The 24,854-nt window shown below is 41.5% G+C and overlaps 1 protein-coding gene across 5 annotated transcripts in view; it reads right to left on the bottom strand.

Annotated features, from left to right (window-relative positions):
• The window catches only part of ULK4 (unc-51 like kinase 4), a 523,006-nt gene that overhangs the window by 142,428 nt on the left and 355,724 nt on the right, over positions 1–24,854 (bottom strand). For all 5 annotated transcript variants that reach the window (XM_027097129.1, XM_027097131.1, XM_027097128.1 and 2 more), the window contains one exon: positions 17,308–17,406. In XM_027097129.1, the coding sequence (XP_026952930.1) occupies positions 17,308–17,406 (99 nt within the window). The remainder of the gene's footprint in view (positions 1–17,307; positions 17,407–24,854) is intronic.

Here is a 24,854-nt window from a genome sequence, read left to right as displayed (position 1 = left end):
TGCTTTACAATGGTGTGTTAGTTTCTGCTTTATAACAAAGTGAATCAGTTATACATATACATATGTTCCCATATCTCTTCCCTCTTACATCTCCCTCCCTCCCACCCTCCCTATCCCACCCCTCTAGGTGGACACAAAGCACGGAGCTGATCTCCCTGTGCTATGCGGCTGCTTCCCACTGGCTATCTACCTTACATTCGGTAGTGTATATATGTCCATGCCTCTCTCTCGCTTTGTCACAGCTTACCCTTCCCCCTCCCCATATCCTCAAGTCCATTCTCTAGTATAAATGCTGACTTGGAAAGATGTCCATACTATTGCGATAAGTAAAAAGAAAAGCAAGTTACAAAATATCTATCCTCTGGTACTATTTTTAGAAACGGAAGCTAAAACAATACAAGAGAAAAACAATGATACAAACGCATGTGATTGTAAGCAAAGTGAAAAGAATGCCAGGACACACAACAAATGTAAGCCATAGTTACACTGGAGGTAGTTCCTGGTTCGGGGAGGGGAGACTTTAGTTTTACTTCTATCATTTCTATATTGCTTGGAGCTGTTTTAATGGGCTGATGGCATATTTTGTAATTCAAATATTTGAAGTAAAGCTGTCTTCCCTACCCCAAAAATTTTAAAAAGGGGAAATTTCCTGGGTACCCTCTGTAATGACCCTCACAAACTGTCAAGAGGTAAACGCAAGACTCACTATAACGAACGATAATGGCTGGAGAAGATGTGAAGGGCTAAGGCTGCATTAACAGTTCCTGCAACAGACCATCACGATTTCTTATGACTGCCAAATAATGAACAAAGAAACTCGAATTTTTTACTTTTTTGTTATAAGATTCAAAAATGTGGACTTCCCTGGTGGCGCAGTGGTTAAGAATCCCCCTGCCAATGCAGGGGACACGGGTTCGAGCCCTGGTCCGGGAAGATTCCCACATGCCACGGAGCAACTAAGCCCAAGAGCCACAGCTACTGAAGCCCATGTGCCTAGAGCCCGTGCTCCGCAACAAGAGAAGCCACCGCAATGAGAAGCCTGCGCACAACACAATGAAGAGTAGCCCCCGCTCGCCGCAACTAGCGAAAGCCCACGCACAGCAACGAAGACCCAACTCAGCCAAAAATAAATAAATACATAATAATAATAAAAAAAGATTCAAAAATGTATTACAGAATTACATGGATTAGAATTCTGCAAAAATTACTGTTTACTGAATCCAGGATATCAAAAAACACCTGGAGTTCTCTTTATGCTAAAATAATCCATTTCTGAAAAGCTCATATCTAAATAATACAGGTTTGAGGTAGAGAATATACCCCAAAGGAAAATGTATAGGAGACAATACATTTATCCCTAAAAAGGGTTTTTATTTCCATTAAACGAATGGATATTTTATAGTAAAGTTACCAGGCTAATAAAATTAAAAAAACACTTCCTCACAGTAAAAAACTGATCAAACCAGGCAATTTTTTACAATTGGGAGAAGAAAATTCTCTGCATAAAATGGTTAATTATAGTTATGGCTTTATTATCTAGACATTAAGCATAAATTCCATACGGTAAAGTCTCAGCTTTACAAACTAATGGTTCACTTACTCAAAGAAACTGATCCAGAATTAAAATAAAAGTGAGACTGTTTGTCTGAAGTTTCATACTGTGGGACTTTGTTGCCCCCAAAGCAGCTTTACTGGGAGGCTCTGCCCCTTGTACCTTCGTGATCTGTGAGACACTGCAGGGCACACTCACTGGAGATGAAGTGGCAGTTAGGGCAGCTTATTTTAGAGCTACAATGAAATTGTTGGAAATACCCCTGGGTACATTATTTCAGCACATTAATGAGGCTATTCACAAAGAGTTTATTACAATAAGAGAGATGTTTATTAGATCCGTAATATGATTACAGAACATGCTGTATGGGAAGGACCTCTGGGAGCTATAGGCAGGATAATTTTGCGGGCATTAAACAAAACAAAAAAGCCAAACACCATTATCAAAACTGCTAACTTCACTGTACCGCAGTTATGGGTAAATATCCACATTATTTTTCTGCTTCAAAACTGATGCACCGGCATGCTTTCTGAATTTACATGAAATCAAAGGGCTTTTTTCAGGGTGGCAAAAATAAAACAAATTCAGGGTGTTTACTGCTCATCTTAAATATGGTCTGAAGGCACCTGGGAATTGTATTTTGAGGTTGTAGCTGTAGGGGTTTTTGCATTGCATGTTATTGTACTACTGAGTAATAAAGATAACGCCGCCACCAGTATGGATACAACAGAGGGAGAAAAGCACACTGGTGGTGGGGGTTACTATGTGCCAAGTGCCGTGCCAACAGTTCTTCACACACTGTTCCTTTAGTCTTCCCAACAACCCCGTGTGGTGTTAAAATTTTCTCCTTTTTTTTGACATGGAAATGGAGACTTACTAACTTGCCCAAGGTCTTTCATCTGGGCAACCAATGAAGCCAACACAACCGTAATTAAATTAACTGGTGTTCAGAGGTGACCCAACTCCATCATGGAAATGCCACTGTGCCTTGCCAAACAGCCTCACATGGACTGTCAAATCAATCAGATATCATTGTTTTGTTTCCCCTTTTTAAAGATGTAACCATTTTCTTTTTGTTGCTGTTATCTATAAATGCAGAGCTCCGCGTTATTAGGCTATTATCCCTGTTGAAGACAAGTAACAGCAGTTTCCACAGTTTAAAAATCTAGCATACACTGTACGAGGCCGGGATATTTAAAGAGCAGCATTGACAAAGTAAAACGCAATCAGTATGACCTTAAAGTAGACATAAAATACCTATATACAATACACACACGCACACACACACACATACATAAATATATATCTCAAGTTATCTGTTATCCATCAACACCTCGCAACTTTAAATGGAATTTTCTTCATCACCCCGCATGTCTTGAGTGTGACTGTTTCTCTCTGATTAACCAATGGAGAAAAGGTGTCTTTCCACAGAGGAAACCAGCTGAAAACGCTACTTTCTCTGGAGGATCACATAATGTAAAAGCAAGGCTCTTCTGTGTAACCCCTGGCAGGATATATCAGAATAGCTCTCCTACTTGGAGGCTACTACTCACTTCCTTTTCTATGCTATAAAAGAATCACTATGGTTTCATCCCCTTCAGTTTTATTAGGAAAACATCCAATTAGGCCAAAGAGATGCTATTTTCATAGGACACGTTTTCCTATTATCTCTTAGGACACAAACTGCTCCCAATTATTTAATGATTGTGGCACAAAGAATAAATATAATCAATTATATTCAAAGAAATGGTATTTTCATAAGATATGCAGGTGCTACTCCCACTCATCTAAAAATTATATGGAAAAGGAAACAAAACAAAAATCTTAGTAGTACTTGATGTTTGAAATCTTTTACAAATACACCACCATGCAGATGTCCACCTTTCTCCTTACAACAAAATAATCCTGACTAAATCAAATATCTAAAAGTAGAAAACAAACAAACATGAAAGTACTAAAAGAAAATACAGGTGAATATATTTATAGTCTTGGAATGTGAAGGCCTTTTAAAAGATGACATAAAATTCAAAAGTCATAAAGAAAAACACTGATGGGCTTCCCTGGGGGCGCAGTGGTTGAGAGTCCGCCTGCCGATGCAGGGGACACGGGTTCGTGCCCCGGTCCGGGAAGATCCCACATGCCATGGAGCGCCTGGGCCCGTGAGCCATGGCCGCTGAGCCTGCGCATCCGGAGCCTGTGCTCCGCAACGGGAGAGGCCACAATAGTGAGAGGCCCGCATACCACCAAAAAAAAAAAAAGAAAAACACTGATAATGTTGACTACTGAATGAAAACTACCTTTATAGCTAAAGTACCAATAAAAATTAGAAATACAAAGAGAAAATAAAAAAGTATATTTGTTATGACAAAATTATAAACTTAATATACAAAGAATTTTTAAAAATCAATAGAAAAAAACTAAATAGAAAATAAATGAGCAAAGATTACACTAAAGCAATTTATAGGAAAAAACACACAAATGGCTAACAAACCCACAAAAGATGCTAAATTACATTTAAAATGAAATAAATACAAAACACCAAAGACATACAAAATTTCATCTATAAGAAAAGCAAATGATGTAATTTCATAAAACTCAGTATCAGCAAGGCTGTGGGGAAACAGGCAGTCTCTCTTTTAGTGAGAACAAAAACTGGTTCTCCACCTTTTAGGGACAGCAATTTGGTAATATATATCAAAATTTAAAATTTACAACCCTTTCACCTAGTATATTAGACAGGATTCTCCAGAGAAAGAGCCAACAGGAGATATATAATTATGCAGAAAGAGATGTATTATGAAGGACTGGCTCCCATGGTTATGGAAGCTGAGAAGTTCCATGATTTGCCATCCATGAGCTCGAAGTTCAGGAAAGCTGATGGTATAGTTCTTCTCCAAACCTAAAGGCCCTGAAAACCAAGGGAGCCAATGGTGTAAATCCTAGTCTGAGTCTAAAGACCCAAGATCCAAGAGTTCTAACATATGACGGCAGCAGATGTAAGTCCCAGCTCAAGCGCAGAGCAAATTGACCTTCCTCTGCCTGCTTTACTGAGTCTACTGTTCAAATGCTAATCTCTTTCAGAAACACCTTCACAGGCACACCCAGAAACTACGTGTCACTGTAAGCATTAAAAACAAACAAACAAATGAAAACTCAGAAGGGAGCTGTTCTACCCATACATCAGGATTACCGTCTCATGTTTCATTTTTCGTTTGCACTTTCTGGCATCATGTATGTGAGTTTCCAGCATAAAAACATAATACATTATTCTATTATTATTTTATATTTTGGTACTTTATATTTTCCCAGTGTTAATGCTCAAAATGTTTTGAACTGATTTTTAAACAATAACGAGTACAGGAAAGAAGAGGTTAGTTATTAAATATTCAATTTATTTTTCTCTCAGTGATAAATTAAGAGAAACTGATCACAAAGTTACACATTGAATTTTCTGTATTTGCAGTGTTTCTGCATGATGGATTTTGTAATTACCTTGGCCTCCACATTCCAAACAGCTTTGAGGTTTCATTTATGTGAAATGTGAGTTTCCTGTTTTTGCCTCAAGTGTATCTTTAATTATGTGCTAAACCACACTTATAAAAAAAGTTGTGAGTTGAAAATTTAACCCTTCCATTCACACTGACAAAAAGAAAGCCAGGAGAAGCTTAACCAAACAGTTTATACGCAAATCTACTTCTCTGTAAAATGAGTGTTTGTCTACTGCATTTGTAAGTGTATAGTCCAAAAGGCATGCTCTTGATGGTAGAATGATGACAGGAAATGAATTCTGCATGACAAGTCTTTAGTGATGTCATACTGTTGTTCCCGAAGATGGCTCAATTCCAAGGACAGACAGAAACTATGGAAACCTGACTACTAATGACCCTAGGGAATCGAATGAAAATAAAAATAAAAATACCTATTAGAACGTACACACGTAGGCTTAGAATCCACACAACGATACACCAATTTCTAAGAAGTATGCTAATGAGTTCAACTCAGTCAAGGTTGATGATTCTCAATTTGTTTCACCAGATCATGCAGACATGGCCCCAAATAAGTCTAAAATTGCTAAGATTCTATGTGAGAATAAGTCATAACTTGGAACTAAATATGAATACAATTATCTTTTGGCCCAACTGATACTTAAAAGTAGGAACATGGAATGGCATGTAACCAAGATTCCTTGAGAATTTTTTTCTGAAAAATACTACACCTTTTCTGATACTGATACTAGGTAGTTTTCATTATCTCTGGAGTGAATTTTAAAATGACAGAGATTGAAGGGACCAGCAGAGCTCTTCTGGTCCAACTACTGACCTGTAGGCAAGACATGGTCATTTTAACTCCCTGGTGAACCTTTCAGATAAATTGGATGAAAAAGGTGCTTTTTACACACTGTGTCAATTGGCTGTGCTGGGTCACTGGATTAGGACATGTTAGGGTCCATCTGCCCAAAATGGCCTGCTTGGGAAGGTGGACCAGGTAGTCATGCTCTTTGACAGTAATTAGAAAGGAGACCCAAGGGCCGCTGCTAGTGACATGCCTACTCAGGAAGGGCATCAAGAATGGAATATTACTCTGCCATAAAAAGGAATGAAATAGGGCTTCCTTCGTGGCACAGTGGTTAAGAATCCGCCTGCCAATGCAGGGGACATGGGTTCGAGCCCTGGTCCGGGAAGATCCCACATGCTGTGGAGCAACTAAGCCCAAGCACCACAACTACTGAGCCTGCGCTCTAGAGCCCGCAAGCCACAACTACTGAACCCGCGTGCCACAACTACTGAAGCCTGCGTGCCTAGAGCCCCTGCTCTGCAACAAGAGTAGCCACCACAATGAGAAACCTGTGCACCTCAACGAAGAGTAGCCCCCGCTCGCCGCAACTAGAGAAAGCCCACGCACAGCAACGAAGACCCAACACAGCCAAAAATAAATAAATAAAATAAATTTTTTTAAAAAAGGAATGAAATAATGCCATTTGCAGCAACATGGATGGACCTAGAGATTGTCATACTAAGTGAAGTAAGCCAGACAGAGGAAGACTAACATCATATGCTATCGCTTAAATGTGGAATCTTTAAAAAAACGATACAAATGAACTTATTTATGAAACAGAAATAGACCCACAGACATAGAAAGCAAACTTACAGTTACCAAAGAGGAAAGGGGGCGGCGGGGTGGTATAAATTAGGAGTCTGGGATTAACATAGGCACAGTAGCATATATAAAATAGGTAAACAACAAGGACTTACTGTATAGCACAGGGAACTATACTCAGTATTTTGTAACAACACATAAAGGAAAAGAATCTGATAAAAGTATATATCTGAATCACTGTGCTGTACACCTGAAGCTAACACAACATCGTAAATTAACTATGATTCACTTTTTAAAAAATAGGAAAAAAGATAAAAGAATATTTTTTAAAAAAGAATTACGATTAGCAAATCATCACAATGAATGTAGATCAAAAAAATTTCATTTGCTTTTTTCTAAAAGAAATCACTATTCTTATCATTTCATGGATGTAGCACAGGTGCCCAGACATGGAACTTCCTGAGCCTAAAGTAGAAGAACAACATTTTAAAATTCAACATAAACTTTTATGCTCTACTGAGACATACCTAGTTGCTTACTTTGGAGGATCAAAATATAGTTTAGTATAGCATCACAGAGCGAATTTAGTGCCACCGGAAATCCAACCAAATCGTTCTTCATCTCCATTGAACAGAACAGTATGTTGACCCTTACTGGCAGAATTAAAGAGTGAATTCTGTTGTAGCAGCTACTGTGAGAAACTTAAGAGTTGCAGAGCTGGTGAATATTTATGAAGTTTTCCTACTGTGCTGGCCACTGGCAGAGATGGTGGAAGAGATACATGCTTCTGAATCATTCAAGAAGCATGGAGTACCCATCAGATCTGACTCTGAGAATTCGAATCCTAAATTTAGAAGAAAAAAAAACCTCACTGTTTACTAAAAATAAGGTGTATTAGGAAAAATGTTCAAGATTCTGAAGCTAAAATTACAGTCCAGATACAACTCTCCACCTGATGGACAGAATGTCAGATATCTCTAGAGAGGAAAGAGCTGGCACTAAGCTGCTTCCTTGCTTTGCTTCCATGCCTTACATACTATACTCAGGGAAAAGCAAGAAGACCCCTTGGTTCCCACTGATGCAGGGTGAGAGCTGCCTCTGAGGCCAGCTTCTGGCCACTCTTGAGGGAAGAATGTTTCCAAGGCTGAGGCTGAATGTCACCTGTCCTGTGCCCTCTCGGGAGGATCCTTGCCCCACCTCATTACACTAAACCTTTCTGATTTATGACTCACACCCTAAATCAAAATTTTAATAAAAAATTGTCGAGAAATATCCTGTTAAGTCCTTGGTATAAATCACTCTACCCTCACTTCTTTTTGTGTCCTTTATACACACATACAAACAGCATGATATAAATCAGCTCGTATTACAATTTTGTAACTAGGTTTTGGCACTTGTTATATCTCATTCATGCACCCCACAATTATTTACTGAGAGCTTGTGATGGCCAACCACTTTGAAAGGGTGGGTAGTAAGGCTGGGAACTAAACAGACAAGTGACTTTCAGTCAAGATAGTGTGTGACTTCAAATTTTGCACTACTACCTCCATAATAACTACAAGAAGAAAAAAAATTATACGATACAAATATCTTTGTGGACCAGAAATGAAACAAACACACGGAAGCTTGAGGTTCAAAAGCTGTTAGAAGTATCTATACCAACTAGGATCTCCAATACAACTGGGGCCACACCCCATGTGGAGCTAGGACAAAAGTCAGGCACAGAGTGTGAAATGGAGGTTGGGGTTCCTGTCCACAAAAGGAAGCTGAAGAAGCTTTTCCAGCCTTGGGGCTTCGGATAATAAATGAAGCTGCTCTACTGTTGAAAAGAGCAGCAACAGAACCTGTGCCAAATCCCCTGCAGGCTCGATGTCTGGATTTGTGATAAATCCAGTATCATCATGATATTGGAATTTGGGGACCCAGAGCAGAGTCAAGGTAACCATAATATCACTAGATAGCAAGGGGCTGGTGCAGAGAAAAGAAACAGCAGCATCACAAAATACAAATAACATCCACTCCTAATGAGCCTGACTAGGAAGGAAGCCTAAAATAGAGAAAGAGAACCACTAAACACAACGACTACCGGGTGAATTCATTCAGGAAGAAATGAAAATAATAGAGTAGCCTCAAAAGGACTTATTTTTAACAGTTTCCTTGAAGCATAACTGACATGCCAAAAAAACTACACATATTTATTTATAACATACAGCAATCAAGGTAACAAACATATCCACAAACTTCAAAGGCATCTTTCCACCAATGCCTCACTATTTTGATTATAGTAACTTCATAGTACATCTTGACATCAAGTAGTGTCAACCCTTCAACTTTGTTTTCTTCCAAAGTTGTCTTGGCTATACTAAGGTTCTTTGTATTTCATGAACATTTTAGAACAAATTAAACAATTCCTACAAAAAAAAATATCGTGCTGAAAAAATTCCCAGAAACACAAAAGCAACCAAGACTGAATCATGAAGAAGTAGAAAATGTGAAGAGAACTGTAACTAGTAAGGAAATTGAATTAGTAATCAAAAATCTTCTGCAAGTACCTCTGCAGACCACAACAGCACAGAGCCTAGGTGCTATCTCCTGGCACGCACATGGGGCTGGCTCCTCAGCTACACGTCAAACACCAATTCTGCTGCCCGTGCTGGATGCCAAGTGAGATAATGTGATTTTTTAAAAAAATAGTCTCCTATTTTCCTTTCTTTCATTTATTTATTTACTTATTAACATTTTTATTTATTTATTTGGCCGCTTAGGGTCTTAGTTGCAGCACACGGGATCTTTATTGCGGCATTCGGGACCTTTCCTTGCAGTGTGCGGTGTGTTTGTTGCAGCGCATGGGCTTCTCTCTAGTTGTGGCATGCGGGCTCAGTATCTGTGGCACGTGGGCTCCAGAGCGCATGGACTCAGCAGTCGCAGTGTGAGGGCTCTCTAGCTGTGCCGTGAAGGCTCCAGAGCGCACAGGCTCAGTAGTTGCAACACATGGGCTCTCTAGTTGTGGCGTGCTCTCTAGAGTGCACAGGCTTAGTTGCGCCACGTCACGTGGGATCTTAGTTTCCCAACCAGGGATGGAACCCACATCCCCTGGCGGATTCTTAACCACTGGACCACCAGGGAAGTCCCTACTTATTTATTAATTTTTTTGGCCACACCGTGCAGTTTGCGGGATATTAGTTCCCCAACCAGAATTGGAGGGCTTCACTGATGAATTCTGTTAAACATTTTAAGAAGAACTAATACTAATCCTTCTCAAATTTTTCCCAAAAATTGAAGAGAAGGGAACACCTAACTTGTTCTATGAGTCCAGCATCACCCTGATTCCAAACCCAGACAAAGACAGTATAAAAAATAAAACTGCAGATCAGTATCCCTAATGACCACTGACGCAAAAATCTTAAAATTCTGGACTACCAAATTCAGCAGCATATTAAAAGTATTAAACACCATGAACAAGTGGGCTTTATTCCTGGAATGTAAGGATGGTTCAGTATATGAAAATCAATTAATATAATACACAACAATAGTACCCAAAGCAATCTACAGATTCGATGCCATCCCTCTCAAAATCCCAATAAAGTTTTCTGCAGAAATAGAAAACCCCATCCAAAAATGCGTATGTAATTTCAAGTCACCCCAAATAACCAAAACCATCTTGAAAAAGGACAATAAAGCTGGACTCCTTGATTTTAAAACTTACTCTACAATGATCAAACCAGAAGAATGACATACAGACTAACTGAAGAGAACAGAGATTCCAGAAATAAACCCACACATATATAGTCAAATGATTTTTGACAAGGGTGCCAAGACCATTCAATGGGAAAGGATAGTCTTTTCGTCAAACGGTTCTGAGAAAACTGGATACCTACGTTCAAAAGAATGAAGTTAGACCCTTACCTAACACCATACGTGAAAATAAACTCAAAGTGAATGAAAGACCTAAGTGTAAGACCTAAAACGATAAAATTCTTGGCAGAAACATAGGGCAAAATCTTCATGACACTGCATTTGGCAATGATCTCCTGGATATGACACAAAAGGCACCAGGCAACAAATGAGAAATTAGGCAAACTGGACTTTATGAAAATTTTCAAAAAGTGTGCATCAAAACACAACATCAACAAGGTAAAAAGGCAATCCACAGAATGGCATAAAGTATTTTAATATCATATATTTGATAATGGGTTAATTTTCAGATTACACAGTTTCTAATACTCGACAGCAAGAAACCAAACAACCTAATTCAAAAATGGGCAAAGGACGTGAATAGACATTTCTTCAAAGAAGATATACAAATGATCAATAAGCACGTGAAAAGGTGCCCAATATCACTAACAGTTAGAGAAAAACACATTAAAACTGCAATGAAATACCACTTCTATGCTAAAAGAAATAAGCCAGTCACAAAATGACAAATAATAAATGACTCCACATACATGAGGTACTTAGAATAGTCAAAATCACAGAGACAGAAAATATTGCGTTGGCCAAAAGTTTTGTTCATTTTTCCCCGTAAGATGGCTCTAGCAGCATTTAGTTGTCTTTAACTTCATTGGAAACAATTTTGTTAGACCGTGTGTGACAGCTGTCATATCAGCGTGCATTTAAAAAAAAGACTTAGCAAAATTGGTGGATTTTTGCGTAGCCATTTTAATATTGAAGATGGAAGAAAAAAGGGAACATTTTCGGTATATTATGCTTTATTACTTCAAGAAAGGTAAAAACACGACTGAAACGCAAAAAAAGATTTGTGCAGCGTATGGAGAAGGTGCTGTGGCTGATCGAACACGTCAAAAGTGGTTTACGAAGTTTCGTACCAGAGATTTCTCACTGGCCGATGCTCCACGGTCAGGTACACAAGTTGAAGTTGATAGCAATCAAATTGGGACATTAATTGAGAACAATCAACGTTATACCACACAGGAGACAGCCAACATACTCAAAATATCCAAATCAAGCGCTGAAAATCATTTGCACCAACTTGGTTATGTTCATCGCTTTGATGTTTGGGTTCCACATAAGTTAAGGGAAAAAAATCTTCTTGACTGTATTTCCACATACGATTCTCCATTGAAATGTAATGAAAACGTTTTGTTTCTAAAACAAATTGTGATGGGTGATAAAAAGTGGATACTGCCCAATAACGTGGAATGGAAGAGACTGTGGGGCAAGTGAAATGAACCGTCACCAACCACACCAAAGGCTGGTCTTCTTCCAAAGAAGGTGATGTGTGTATGGTGGGATCAGAAGGGAGTCCTCTATTATGAGCTCCTTCCAGAAAACCAAACGATTAATTCCAACAAGTACTGCTCCCAGTTAGACCAACTGAAAGGAGCACTCGATGAAAAGTGTCCAGAATTAGTCAACAGAAAACACATAATCTTCCATCAGGATAACGCAAGACCGCATGTTTCTATGATGACCAGGCAAAAACTGTTATAACTTGACTGGGAAGTTCTGATTCATCCGCCGTATACACCAGACACTGCACTTCGGATTTCCATTTATTTAGGTCTTCACAAAATTCTCTTAATGGAAAAAAGTTCCATTCTCTGGAAGACTGTAAAAGGCACCTGGAACAGTTATTTGCTCAAAAAGATAAAAAGTTTTGGGAAGATGGAATTATGAAGTTGCCTGAAAAATGGCAGAAGGTAGTGGAACAAAAGGGTGAATACATTGTTCAATAAGGTTCTTGGTGCAAATGAGACATGTGTCTTTTATTTTTACTTAAAAACAGAAGGCACTTTTTGGCCAACCCAATAGAATGGTGGCTGTGTGGAGCGGGGGAGGGATAGTTACTGTTTAATGGGAATAGAGTTTCAGTTTTACAAGATGAAAAGAATTACAGAGGTGGATGGTGGTTATGACTGCACAACATTATGAATATATTTAATACTACTGAACAGAGCACTTAAAATTGATTAACGGGGTAAATTTTACGTTATGTTTATTTCATCACAACAAAAAAAGAGAAAAAATTCAAACAGCCCTTCTTCCTTGGCCCAAATCATGTAGTTAGTTATTCCCTCCACAGGGCCCCAGGGAACCTAGAAGCATAGCAAAAGAATTTCTATATTGTACTGTGTGATAAATTGGCATGTTTGCGTACCCAATGGCTGTTCTTTGATCTTACGCATGATGTTTATGAAGGTATACTGAGGATCCTGTACATTATTATCTGCAGAGTATATGCTGGATCTCTGTAATTCAATAACTTTTTGTCAGGAGGCTACAAGTTTACAGCCAAGAAGAAATGCCAGACACTTCACTAAAAAAAAAGTTATCCAGAGGATATTACAGGAGATCAACATAGGAGATGCTAGGTGAGGACTGCAATCCTACCCAGACTGCAGAGGGACAGCTTTCCGGTGGCCAAGAAAGGCATGGTTAAAATGAAAAGTATAAGCCAGGCTGAAGACTGGCATTTTTGGCATATAATAAGGAAAACCTTAAAAACAATTCTCTCTCATAAATTTGAAAATACTTATTTTAATAGGGGAAAAGGAAGCTGCAGCGTAATTTTTATAGCAATTAATTATCTAGTTACAAAACTCATCTGGGATACATATCCTGGCTTTGTACTTTCTTGAAAAAGAAAATATTTAGGGGCTTCCCTGGTGGCACAGTGGTGAAGAATCTGCCTGCCAATGCAGGGGACACAGTTCCGAGCCCCGCAGAACAACTAAGCCCATGTGCCACAATTACTGAGCCTGCGCTCTAGAGCCCACGAGCCACAACTACTGAGCCCGTGCACCACAACTACTGAAGCCCACACTCCTAGAGCCTGTGCTCCCCAACAAGAGAAGCCACTGCAATGAAAAGCCCGCACACCGCAGTGAAGAGTAGCCCCTGCTCACCGCAACTAGAGAAAGCCCGCGTGCAGCAATGAAGACCCAACGCAGCCAAAAATAAATAAATAAAATAAATTTATTTTAAAAAAAAGAAAATATTTACATCAAACAACTACCCTGCTTTGTCTTTTCTTCAGGAGACATAGTCAACTTGTTATATATTTTATTAGTCATATTCTTACTCACACTACGGTTACCAATTGAGGGTTCAAAGAGCCCCTTGAAATTCTGTATTGTGTACAGAACTTTGCATATAGATGAGTCTAGGCATTTTTCCCGGAGAGTCTAGATTCATCAGATTCTCTAAGTAGTTCACACTCAAGACAGACTGAGAGGACTTCCCTGGTGGCGCAGTGGTTAAGAATCCGCCTGCCAATGCAGGGGACATGGGTTCGAGCCCTGGTCTGGGAAGATCCCACATGCCGTGGAGCAACTAATCCTGTGAGCCACAACTACTGAGCCTGAGCTCTAGAGACCACAAGCTACAACTACCGAAGCCCGTGCGACTAGAGCCCGGACTTCGCAACAAGAGAAGCCACCGCAACGAGAAGCCCACACACCGAAACGTAGAGTAGCCCCCGCTCACCGCAACTAGAGAAAGCCGGGGTGCAGCAACGAAGACCCAAAGCAGCCAAAAATAAATAAATTTATATTAAAAAAAACAGACTGAGAATCCGTCTTATACCCACAGTTCACTATGATTTTATAGTGTAAACATGGGTCGTAAATTATGGGTTGACAGGTTTCATGCTCCCTGAAGGATAAGTATGCTTACTTTCACAGGACCCTATCTGGAAAGAACCTCAAAAGCTAACAAGTTCACTCTCCTTCCTTTAGGTAAAATACCTCTACAATTACCCAAGTCCAGTGAAAACTAAAAGTCTGCTTATTTTTCCCTGTGGGAAAGCAATTCCAGCACCTCATTCTGTAACTTATCACATTTTTAACAACCACTGTAAAAATTTATCTTCGGTCTGTATGTGCTCTAGTTGAGGCCCTCAATAGCCTTATTACTATTTTTCTTCACTATATACACAGCTGTAAATGTGTATTAATCTTTTCCAGAGAAAACATATTGTTTGTCGCAGGCCATTTTTAAACCTAATGACTGCAGTGGTAAATGTGTATGTACACAACACAGTTCACACACTTTAGGCAGACATCTGGCCAATGTACTAGAACCTAAGTGTGATCAAGTTACTAGTAACAGGAGTTCAGAGTCCCAAAGGCTGGGGAAAATATCTCAGAGGATACACTGCAGCAAGAAGGGGCTCCCCAGCTATTTCTGGCAGCTATAGTGCAGGCCAGAAGTACGGGTGTCGTGGCATCTGGTGGAGGTCTGACCTTACGGGGGGCCCACAATGTTGGGCCCCTCTGCAGCCCTCATCCTAGCCTGGCCTGTGATCACAGTTCCACTGCTCTCCCTAGTGGAGACTGTACATCCCAGGCTTTCCCGAGCACTGGCACCCCGACTCCCCCTACTTGCCTGCCTCTCTGGGTTCTTCTCCTGTGGTCCTCCCTACACAGACATCGGACCCTCCAGGCCTCCCACCACCAGCAGCGGCACCCTGCCACCCTCTGCGCGTCTGCCCACTAGCTACGATTCACCGGCACTCTCAAGGGTTGCTTCCTGCTTCCCAGGGATTGTGGACGAGCTCTGGCCTGGGCAACCCAGCAAATCTGCCCACTGTCCTGTGGGCTGTAGTCACACCTTCTCCAATGAGGTCTAACCCACAGCCTTGGGGAAGAGGTATCCCCTTTCAAGTTTGTCCTTCCTGAGGTACTCTCCCTCTCCCTCAGCTTTCGGATACCCTACAGAGTTCTTTTTAAATCTTACATTTACTCGTCAGTTATAGCTTAATAATTCTTTATATTGAAATTCTTTTGTTTAAATCACTATGTGGTTTGTCTTCTGATGGGACCCAGACTGACGCAATCACAATGTCTTTGACTGTGCTCATCGATAATATTTGCTAACAGTGTATTTTTATTGTTTTTATTTTTCCTTCTAGTTTAAGTATATTACGGTTAAACAATGTGGTCTATACAATTCCTACTTATTGGAATTTATTGATATGCTTTTAACCTAACGCATGGTGAACTTTTTAAAGTATTTCCAGAAAATTGAAAAGAAGGCACAGTCTCTATTTTCAGGGTAGAAAGACAGATATACTTCTATTAGATTAATCTTACTAAAGTTTTCATATCCTCTATACCAGGGGTCAACAAACTTTTTCCGTAAAGAGCCAGATAGTAAACAACACAGGCCTGTGGGCTACAGAGTCCCTGTTGTAACTCCTCAACTCTACCGTCAAGATGCAAAAGCCGCCACAGACAATTGTTTGTGTGGCTGTATTCAATAAAACTTTACTTACAAAAAGAGGCAGTGGGCCAGAGTTAGTCCACATGCCTTAGTTTGTCAACTCCTGCTCTATATCATCATTTTCATCCACTTGGGTCGTCAAGCAATGAGAAAGACAGGTTAAATCTCTTGATATTACTGTACTTTTTTTCCCCTATATGTTTTGGTCTTTCCCTGTATGTTTTGGTCCTTCTCTGTTTTTATAGTTCTGTGCTCTGATATTTGACACAAAAAGGTTCATAGTTATTGTATCTTCCTGTGGATTTTACTCCTTACCATTGTAGAGTCCTTCTCTTTGTCCTGATAAAGGTTTTTTGTTTTGCATTAAACCTTACGTCTAATAGAGGAAAACGTTTAGAAAGCAAATATACAATAAGACAATAAAATTAAGACCAAAGATAAGTTTAAGAATAAATCTAATTGGCATAAATTCAACTATTAAAGCAAATCTCAGAATGTGGCAAACACCAAAACCCTGTCTATAAGATACATACGTGAAATAGAGTGTCCTAGAAGTTTACCTGAAATAGATTCTTCAACTGCCTTTAAGCTTTTTTTGTTTAAATCTTATATGCTATTAATATGAGTATTATCCTACATACCATATATTGCATCAGTTATATTTAATGGGGCTGTTTTGAGTCTTTTATATGTCCTTAAAGAGTGCATGACTTGGTTAGTCTTCCCTCTGTTCACTGGAGCCCCATCTATGTCCTGCATATTTCCAAAATATACAAACAGCTCATATAACTCAATAACAAAAAAAAACAAACAACCCAATCAAAAAATGGGCAGCAGACCTAAAAAGACATTTCTCCAAAGAAGACATATAGATAGCCAACAGGCACATGAAAAGATGCTCAACATTGCTAATTATCAGGGAAATGCACGACAAAACTACAATGAGGTTCAGTTGATCCAAGTCTCCATTGGGTTCTTTTCACATACTCAGTAGTCTTGTGCAGTCTCATCTGTTTTCGTGTAATTTCACTTATTTCATTCTATTTCTATGGAGACTGTGGTGGATATGCTCTAGCTCTGTCTGCGCTTCTGCATTTCAGGGTAGTCCTGCATGCCAAGCAACCCTAAAATATCTTTTTGAAAGAGAATTGATGCCCACAATGGATTTCTTCTTCCTTCTTGGAATTCATTTCTTGATTTTCCTTTTTTTTTTTTTTTTTTAACCTCACATCCATTAAGAAGAATTTGAGGCTCTGCCTTACTTAAATATCCACTTAAATGAACGATTAGCCACCGCATATTAAAGTAGAAATTTAGTATTTCCAGACTAAATAATCTTCTGAAATTTCTTTTGGTTCTAGTTTTGAAAGGAATCAAAAGAGCATAGCAACTCAAGACATCATGAAATTCAAATAAAATCACTTCACCCTCTGCAACGACCTGAGAGACACACAAGCAGGTGTGTGAGCTCTTACCAGCGGGATAAGCAGGCTGATGAGGTCTGTCAGAGGCTTGCCGAGCAGCAGCAGGTCTTCTGCGGCCTGAGTGTCCCCTCCAGAGCCGGACTTCTGTGCCTGAACAGGGGGAGGAGAGGGGAAGGGGGTCTTGGAGATTAGTCAGTTTGGCCATAGGAGACAGGTCCACCCAGTCCCAACAGATGACGGCGCAGAGGAAGCATCTGACCTCAGGCCCCTGAAGAGAAGTTATGCTCGGTAATCACGTGACAGAACACACACACTGCCACCAGTTGAGGCCACAGAGGCGGATCTGGGCGGACCACAGATAAAGCAATAACCAGGGCTGTCGTTGGAGGGATGATATTGATGTTCACACACTGCGGGTGGTAAAGCACTTTATCTTCCCAACCATCCTGAGACGAGGTGCAGTTATCCCCATTTTTCAGGGGAGAAAACTGAAGTTCAGAGAGGTTGAGTAGTTGGTCTAAGGTCCCACAGACAATGGGTGACAAAGCTGGAGGATGAATCCAGGCTAAATGCCTCCAAATCACACAAGCTCACCTCTTCTGGGAACTGTTATACATACACATTATATGACGCAGACCAAATGCATTCTGCTGTGCTTTCCTTCTCTATATGCACACACCTGCTCAAATAACATCTAGAATATTTATCGAATGAACAGGCTTTGGACCACTGCATGAAGAAGCTTCAGATACAGGTCTACGTTGCTTAGGAAGTACACAATGGAAGTAAGAATTCACAAATGAGTGGCTTTAACTTTAAGTGTGTCTTTCCCAGGAGTTTTATAGAACTGCCTCATTTCAGAGAAGATTTCTATCATAGAGATGAATAATTTTATACTGAGAGAAGGCACTGATTATTTATTGTATTTGCTATAGCACATACACATTTCATTCGCATACACCCTCTCTGTTTTTAATTTCACTCAGAACAAAACTACTTTTAGGTAATGACCTTTGCCAGAGCCTTTTTAAAGTAGGCTGCCCTGCCTTAGGTCACTAACCTGGACTCTGGGGCCCCTCTCATAAATGCCAAGATTCCTTCTGCCTTCGGGCGTATGGAGAGAGAATTTAAGTGGCGCGCTTTCCTTCGTTCAAAAGGAAAAAAAAAAAAAAAAAAGGATGTTGTGGAAAATCAGACACCTTCCTTTTAACAGCTTGCACCTCTCTGCAGCCGAGGGGGACAACAATAATTGGTAGCTAGAAGTTTCCTCTCACCTCCCCCCTCCCCTTTCCCTACCTCAACCCCTGGCCTCTATTAGAGATGTGAAATTTCCTCCCAGAAAACAAACGCGTAGCACTACCCTAGGTCTGAACCTTTCTGAAGTTCGGCTGTTGATCCTGCCTTCTGAAGCACCATGTGAGGTGGAATATCGGCCTTTGCACATTAATATGTTATCCTTTAGAGAGGACCGACTGTCTCTTGGGAAAAATAAGGCAGTCTTGCAAACCAGCACCTAGGCAGGGAGGGGCATGGGGCCACTGCTTCCTTTCCAAACACACATAAGCAAGGAGACACGGCTACAAGCACAAGCACACACTGTGGGACTCTTCCCGCCAGGATATCCAGTGGGCCTCCAGACCCTCCAAGGTCTACAGTCATTTGTTATTGTCACCAAGAAACAACCTGACCCTGCCCGCCAGTATTCGGGTACCACCTCCTTATAAAGATGCCAAGCGTTCCAGAAAGGGAATGCTATAGCTTGCACGAGAGGAAGGTGCACATCAGGAATGCATATGAAATTCAACTGTCCTCACAAAAATCCAGGCCCACAGCAGAAACTCTGTGCGCCAAGGAGATCACGTGTGGGTAGCCGAGCAATGAGTACAGGGGCCTGACCAGCCTCTCTCAGGGTCTCTCCAGCTCCCCAACGGTACACTCTCCAGAGTCAGCCTCTCGATTCCCAGATACCTTACGTGTGCATTCTGCAAGGGGCTCTTTCCACAGCGAGAAGACCCACCTTTGCCGTGATGTTGCTACGGTCCTCCCTGTCCAGTCCTCTGCCTTTGCCTCTGTCCCACTGATCCCTTTCAGCAACTCACTGCCCCAGTCCTTGCTGGCTGGTAACCAACCCCACTCCTGGCCATCCATGGTTCTTGGCTCACGCAGCTGTTACAGCCTGGGCAAGAGGAGAGGGCAGCCTGAGTTGGGTGCTAGCAGTAGTGCTTGAGGCAAAATCTGAATTATTTGCTGACAAATTAAATGAGGAATATGAAAAAGGGAAATTTTAAGAATGCCCCCCAGGTTTCTAGTTTGCACAGCAGGATGAGAGGGGCAGGGCTTGCTGGCAGGGGAATGGTTTGGGAGGTGAATCCTGAGCTCCGCTTTAGACATGTTGAATTTGAGGGGACTGTGGGGCATTCTAGTGGTCACGTTTAGGAAGCTACTGAATATATTAAGTACGGATCTCAGACGAGAACTCTAGGTACAAATATAAATTTAATAGCTGTAAACATATAAAACATGGGCATGTCAACTTATGAGCCATATGTAATATTAAATGGCATTACAGCATTACCCAAAATGAGATAAGGGGATACAGCTAACTTCTTGGCACAAGAAGAAAGGCCAGGAAGAATATAACTCTATTACATCTACCACTGCTACATGAATCTAGTGCACAGGGGGCAGGTCCTCAACAGAGCTTTGTTACGTAAACACAGAGGTACGGCGCCTATAGTGAACAAGAGTCAATTCCTCAGGCAGCTGCTGCCAACGTCCTAAGCAGGTTCAAGCACAACAGAGCACAACGTGCAATGGTGTGGCCTAGACAATTCAAGTCAACACTCGGTGCGCTCCCCAGACACCATCACCCACATGCTTGCCATGCACAGATGATACGACTCAGTCCCCACTCTGTAGAACCCCACGGTTTCATTAAAAGAATGGCGTGCTTTACGATGGAAAACAGTATGGAGGTTCCTCAAAAAACTAAAAACAGAGTTGCCATATGATCCAGCAATATCATTCCTGGGCATATATCCAGACAAAACTATAATTCCGAAAGATACAGGCACCCCTATGCTCATAGCAGCACGACTTACAGTAGCTAAGACACGGAAACGGCCTAAATCTCCATTGACAGATGAATGGATAAAGAAGATGTGGTACCTATATACAATGGAATACTACTCAGCCATTAAAAAGAATGAAATAGTGCCATTTCCAGAAACATGGATGGATCTAGAGATGATCATACTATGCAAAGTAAGTCAGAAAGAGAAAGACAAATACCATATGATAGCACTTATATGTGGAATCTAAAACACAACACAAATGAACTTATCTATAAAACAGACACAAACATAGAGAACAGACTTGTGGTTGCCGAGGGGGGAGGAGTGGGGTGGGGGAGGGAAGATGGATTGGGAGTTTGGGATTAGCAGGTGCAAACTATTATACATAGAAGGGATAAACAACAAGGTCCTACTGTATAGCATAGGGAACTATGTTCGATATCCTGTGACAAACCATAATGAAAAAGAATATGAAAAAGAGTACACATATGCATAACTGAGTCACTTTGCTGGACAGCAGAAATGAACACAACACTGTATATCAACTATACTTCAATAAAATTTAAAAATAGAGGAAGAAGAATGGCAAGTTTTCAAATAACTGCACTAAAGGCAGAGTGTGAAAACTGCCACAGTGGAGGAGGGAATAGAGGAGCTGGGGCGGGAGTAGGAAAAGGTGACACAAAGTCACCGTTTGGATGGTGGGGACGAGGTCTGCAGGGAATGACGTGGACAGCCGGTGTTTCAGGTGCTGGAATCACGTGAGGAAAGGCCGGGAGTGATAAGGCACCGGATCCATGTGGAAAATGCCAAGGTGACTGTTTGGCGTGTGCATGGGCTGCGTGAGGGCTGGTGGACGAGGCTGGAAAACCACCCTGGGGCTGATCATATGAGGCCTTGACCGTCTTGCCAAGGAGTTAGAAAATGATATGTAGATAGTGAGATGTCATTGAAGTTTTCAAGGGCAGGAGAGAAACGATGAGGACCACAGACTACAGCAGACAAATCTCACTTGCACTCAGCCACCAGACAGGGTAGCTCATGGGGGACAATAAGGGCAAAGTCTGAGGAGTCGAACTGGTAACTCCAAGGGATACTGAAATAGAGACTGTAGCCCCTACCCTGGCAGCCTTCACGTGAGTGTGAGATCAAAGACGACTCAGGGGCCACATTTCAGTCTTCCAGGCAATGCCGACACACCTGCCGACCAACAGCAGTTAAACCGTCCTACTACCAGAGTAATGTATCAAGCTGTCCCCCATCACTCCAGAAGTGAGAGACAAGGCCCAGATTGGGAAGTCAGGTGACCTGGATTTTAATATTGAATATTTTCTTTCCCTAGCCCCCAAACTTGGTAACATCCCTCGCCGCTGTTCACTCTGCAGGACCCTGTACCTTCCAGTGGTGAGGCATCTCAGTGTATTAAGATGATGATTTGCTCCACTATTTGGGTATTGACCGTCATACCAAAATGAAGCTCCCTGACACTTAACACCCTTCTTCTCTTGATTGCTGCCAAAATCACAGGTGCCAAGCCCTGGGCTAGGCTCACAAATGCAAAATAAAACCATAAATTTATATCTCGTAAGCCTGCTAGGAGTTAGTTCACTCCGTAAATACGAACCGATTGCCCTCCCATGTGCCAGGACACAGAAACGAAGAAATCACGGCCCCCAGGAACCCTCTGTAAACAGGAAGGGGAGGTGAGCACCTTTCATCTTGTTGCTATTAATAATACAGCAACCATTTATCGCTTACCTTCCCTGGGCCAGGTATACTTAAGGCACATCATATTTACATAACTTGTATTCTCTCATTTAAGTCCCCTGCTGAGTAATTAGCATGTCTACTTTACAGACAAGGAAACTGATACTCAGACAGGTCAAGTAACGTGCCCAGCGCCTCACAGGTAAAAGTGACGTGGCTGGGGGCTTCCCTGGTGGCGCAGTGGTTGAGAGTCCGCCTGCTGATGCAGGGGACACGGATTCGTGCCCCGGTCCGGGAAGATACCACATGCCACGGAGCGGCTGGGCCCGTGAGCCATGGCCGCTGAGCCTGCGCGTCCCGCAACGGGAGAGGCCACAACAGTGAGAGACCCACGTACTGGAAAAAAAAAAAAAAAAAAAAGTGACGTGGCTGGGATTCAAATCCAAGGTGTTCCAGCCCACAAGGCCCAGGTGCTCCCACCACACCAGTGAGTCCTGAGCAACTATTTGTCTCTGCTTCCACATCTTTCACACACAAACTCACAAGGTCGGTTGGGGATAGGGACTGGACTCCTAGCAGAGATTCTGACACCTCCCTCCCCTACTCCTCAGCTTCCCAGTACACATTCCTGCATCATATCCCTCTCCTCCCTGAAAAAGAAAAACGCTTCATAAGTCTAAGCACTATTATCATTTTAAACACTGGCAACACTCAGCTCTTCTACTTTCGAGAGGTTCCTGTTAAAAGCAGACATGAGCTTTGAAGGCAGAAGAATCCCAGGTGTGCAGACAAATGGAAGAGGTGACACGCTTTGGAAAGAACTTTCAGCTCAGTGTTCTAGAAGGATGTGTCGTTGGTGCCCACTCCATTTCTTTTCCCAACCTTTTCCCTAATTCAGTCTCAAGGACCCTACCTCTTTCAGACTGACACCAGGTATCATGTAGATCAAAGTCGGTCATCAAGGTCAAAAGCAATACTTGGCAGATATTATAGGGAAAGATTTAGAAAGATGAGAGCAGTAAAATACAAAGTGGTGCTGAGGGCTTCCCTGGTGGCGCAGTGGTTGAGAGTCCACTTGCCAATGCAGGGGACACGGGTTCGTGCCCTGGTCCGGGAAGGTCCCACATGCCCCGGAGCGGCTGGGCCCGTGAGCCATGGCCACTGAGCCTGCGCGTGCAGAGCCTGTGCTCCGCAACGGGAGAGAACAAAAAAAAAAAAGACCCGTAAAAAAAAAAAAAAAAAAAAAAAAAAAAAAAAAGTGGTGCTGAAAAAAATGAAAGAATAAAAAACAGTGATCTACTGGTACACTAACAAATTGAAAAAAAGAATTAGAAAATATTTTGTACTAAGGAGTTTCCTTTTAAACACCCTACCTGATCACTTGAAATAAAAGAGGATTTCTGTGTTCTGGAATTTAAGAATTTTTAGACTTCTGATCCTTTTTATCCACAACCTACACAATCTTTTTTTTTTTTTTTGCGGTATGCAGGCCTCTCACTGTTGTGGTCTCTCCCGTTGTGGAGCACAGGCTCCAGATGCGCAGGCCCAGCGGCCATGGCTCACAGGCCCAGCCGCTCCGCGGCACGTGGGATCTTCCCGGACCGGGGCACGAACCCGTGTCCCCTGCATCGGCAGGCGGACTCTCAACCACTGCGCCACCAGGGAAGCCCCACAATCTTTACAGATTGATATCATCAAAGCATCTTGTGAGAGTAACTATCAACGACACCTTGAAGAATTACATAAAGCTACCACTGTGGAAACTGAAATAAGAAACAATGCTCTCGATAACTTAAAAGGACCAACTGTATAGCCCAGGGCACTCTACTCAATACTCTGTAATGACCTACATGGGAAAAGAATCTAAAAAAGAGTGGACCTATGTGTATGTATAACTGATTCACTGTGCTGTATAGCAAAAACCAACACAACAATGTAAATCGACTACATTCCAATAAAAATTTTAAGAAAAAGAAACAATGCTCTCTGAAGAGACACTTATTAGAAAACAGAGGGAAAACTAAGAGAAATCCATAATTCAGGATTCCATAAGTACTTAGCCAAGCTTTACTGTTCATTTAGAATACGTGCAAATAAAAACAGCAACGTAGTCCAAAGGCCATTTTCATCTACTGGCTTTACAAGTTTGGGTTAAAACTTATTGACTAACTATCATCTTGGTTGAGGGGATCTTGGAATTATTTATTAAAACACACAAGACAAGCTACATACTTCACCACCTTAACTGCGGGTAAAAGATAATGATGAATAACAGACACTAAACCGGGGTCTAGCGATTCATTCTTGGGTGTGCTCCTGTGACTCTTGGCAAGGTAACAGAACAGTCTGCTTTCAACACCAACTTCTGCATCTATCCAAGCCAGGATGCTACCATTGATATACCATCTCTTGCAATTTTATTGGGATTCTAAATATAACAGTGAATTCATATTGGCTGTGTGCTATCCCATGATCTAAGTATCAGCTGACTCAATTCTTTAGAGAAAACGTGAAAGGAGATAAGCATGTGGTGGTACCTAACAAAGAAAGTACTACTCAATGAACTCACATGCCCTTCCTTCCTCAGAGCACGATGCCAGGTTACAGTCTGGGGCTACCTGACTTTTCTATAGCCACTAAATATTGGGGTGGCCAAAAGATTCATTCAGTTTCTCCATAAGATGGCCCTAGTGGCACTTAGTTGTCTTTAACTTCATTTGAAACAATTCTGTTAGTGACAGCTGTCATATCAGCGTGCAGTTAAATAAAAACTTATCGGGCTTCCCTAGTGGCGCAGTGGCTGAGAGTCCGCCTGCT

This window comes from Aethalodelphis obliquidens, unplaced genomic scaffold, assembly GCF_003676395.1.
Source record: "Aethalodelphis obliquidens isolate GAN/ISIS:26980383/991018 unplaced genomic scaffold, ASM367639v1 scaffold112, whole genome shotgun sequence".
NCBI classification, from domain to species: domain Eukaryota; kingdom Metazoa; phylum Chordata; class Mammalia; order Artiodactyla; family Delphinidae; genus Aethalodelphis; species Aethalodelphis obliquidens.
This window is presented reverse-complemented; position numbering and strand designations above follow the sequence as displayed.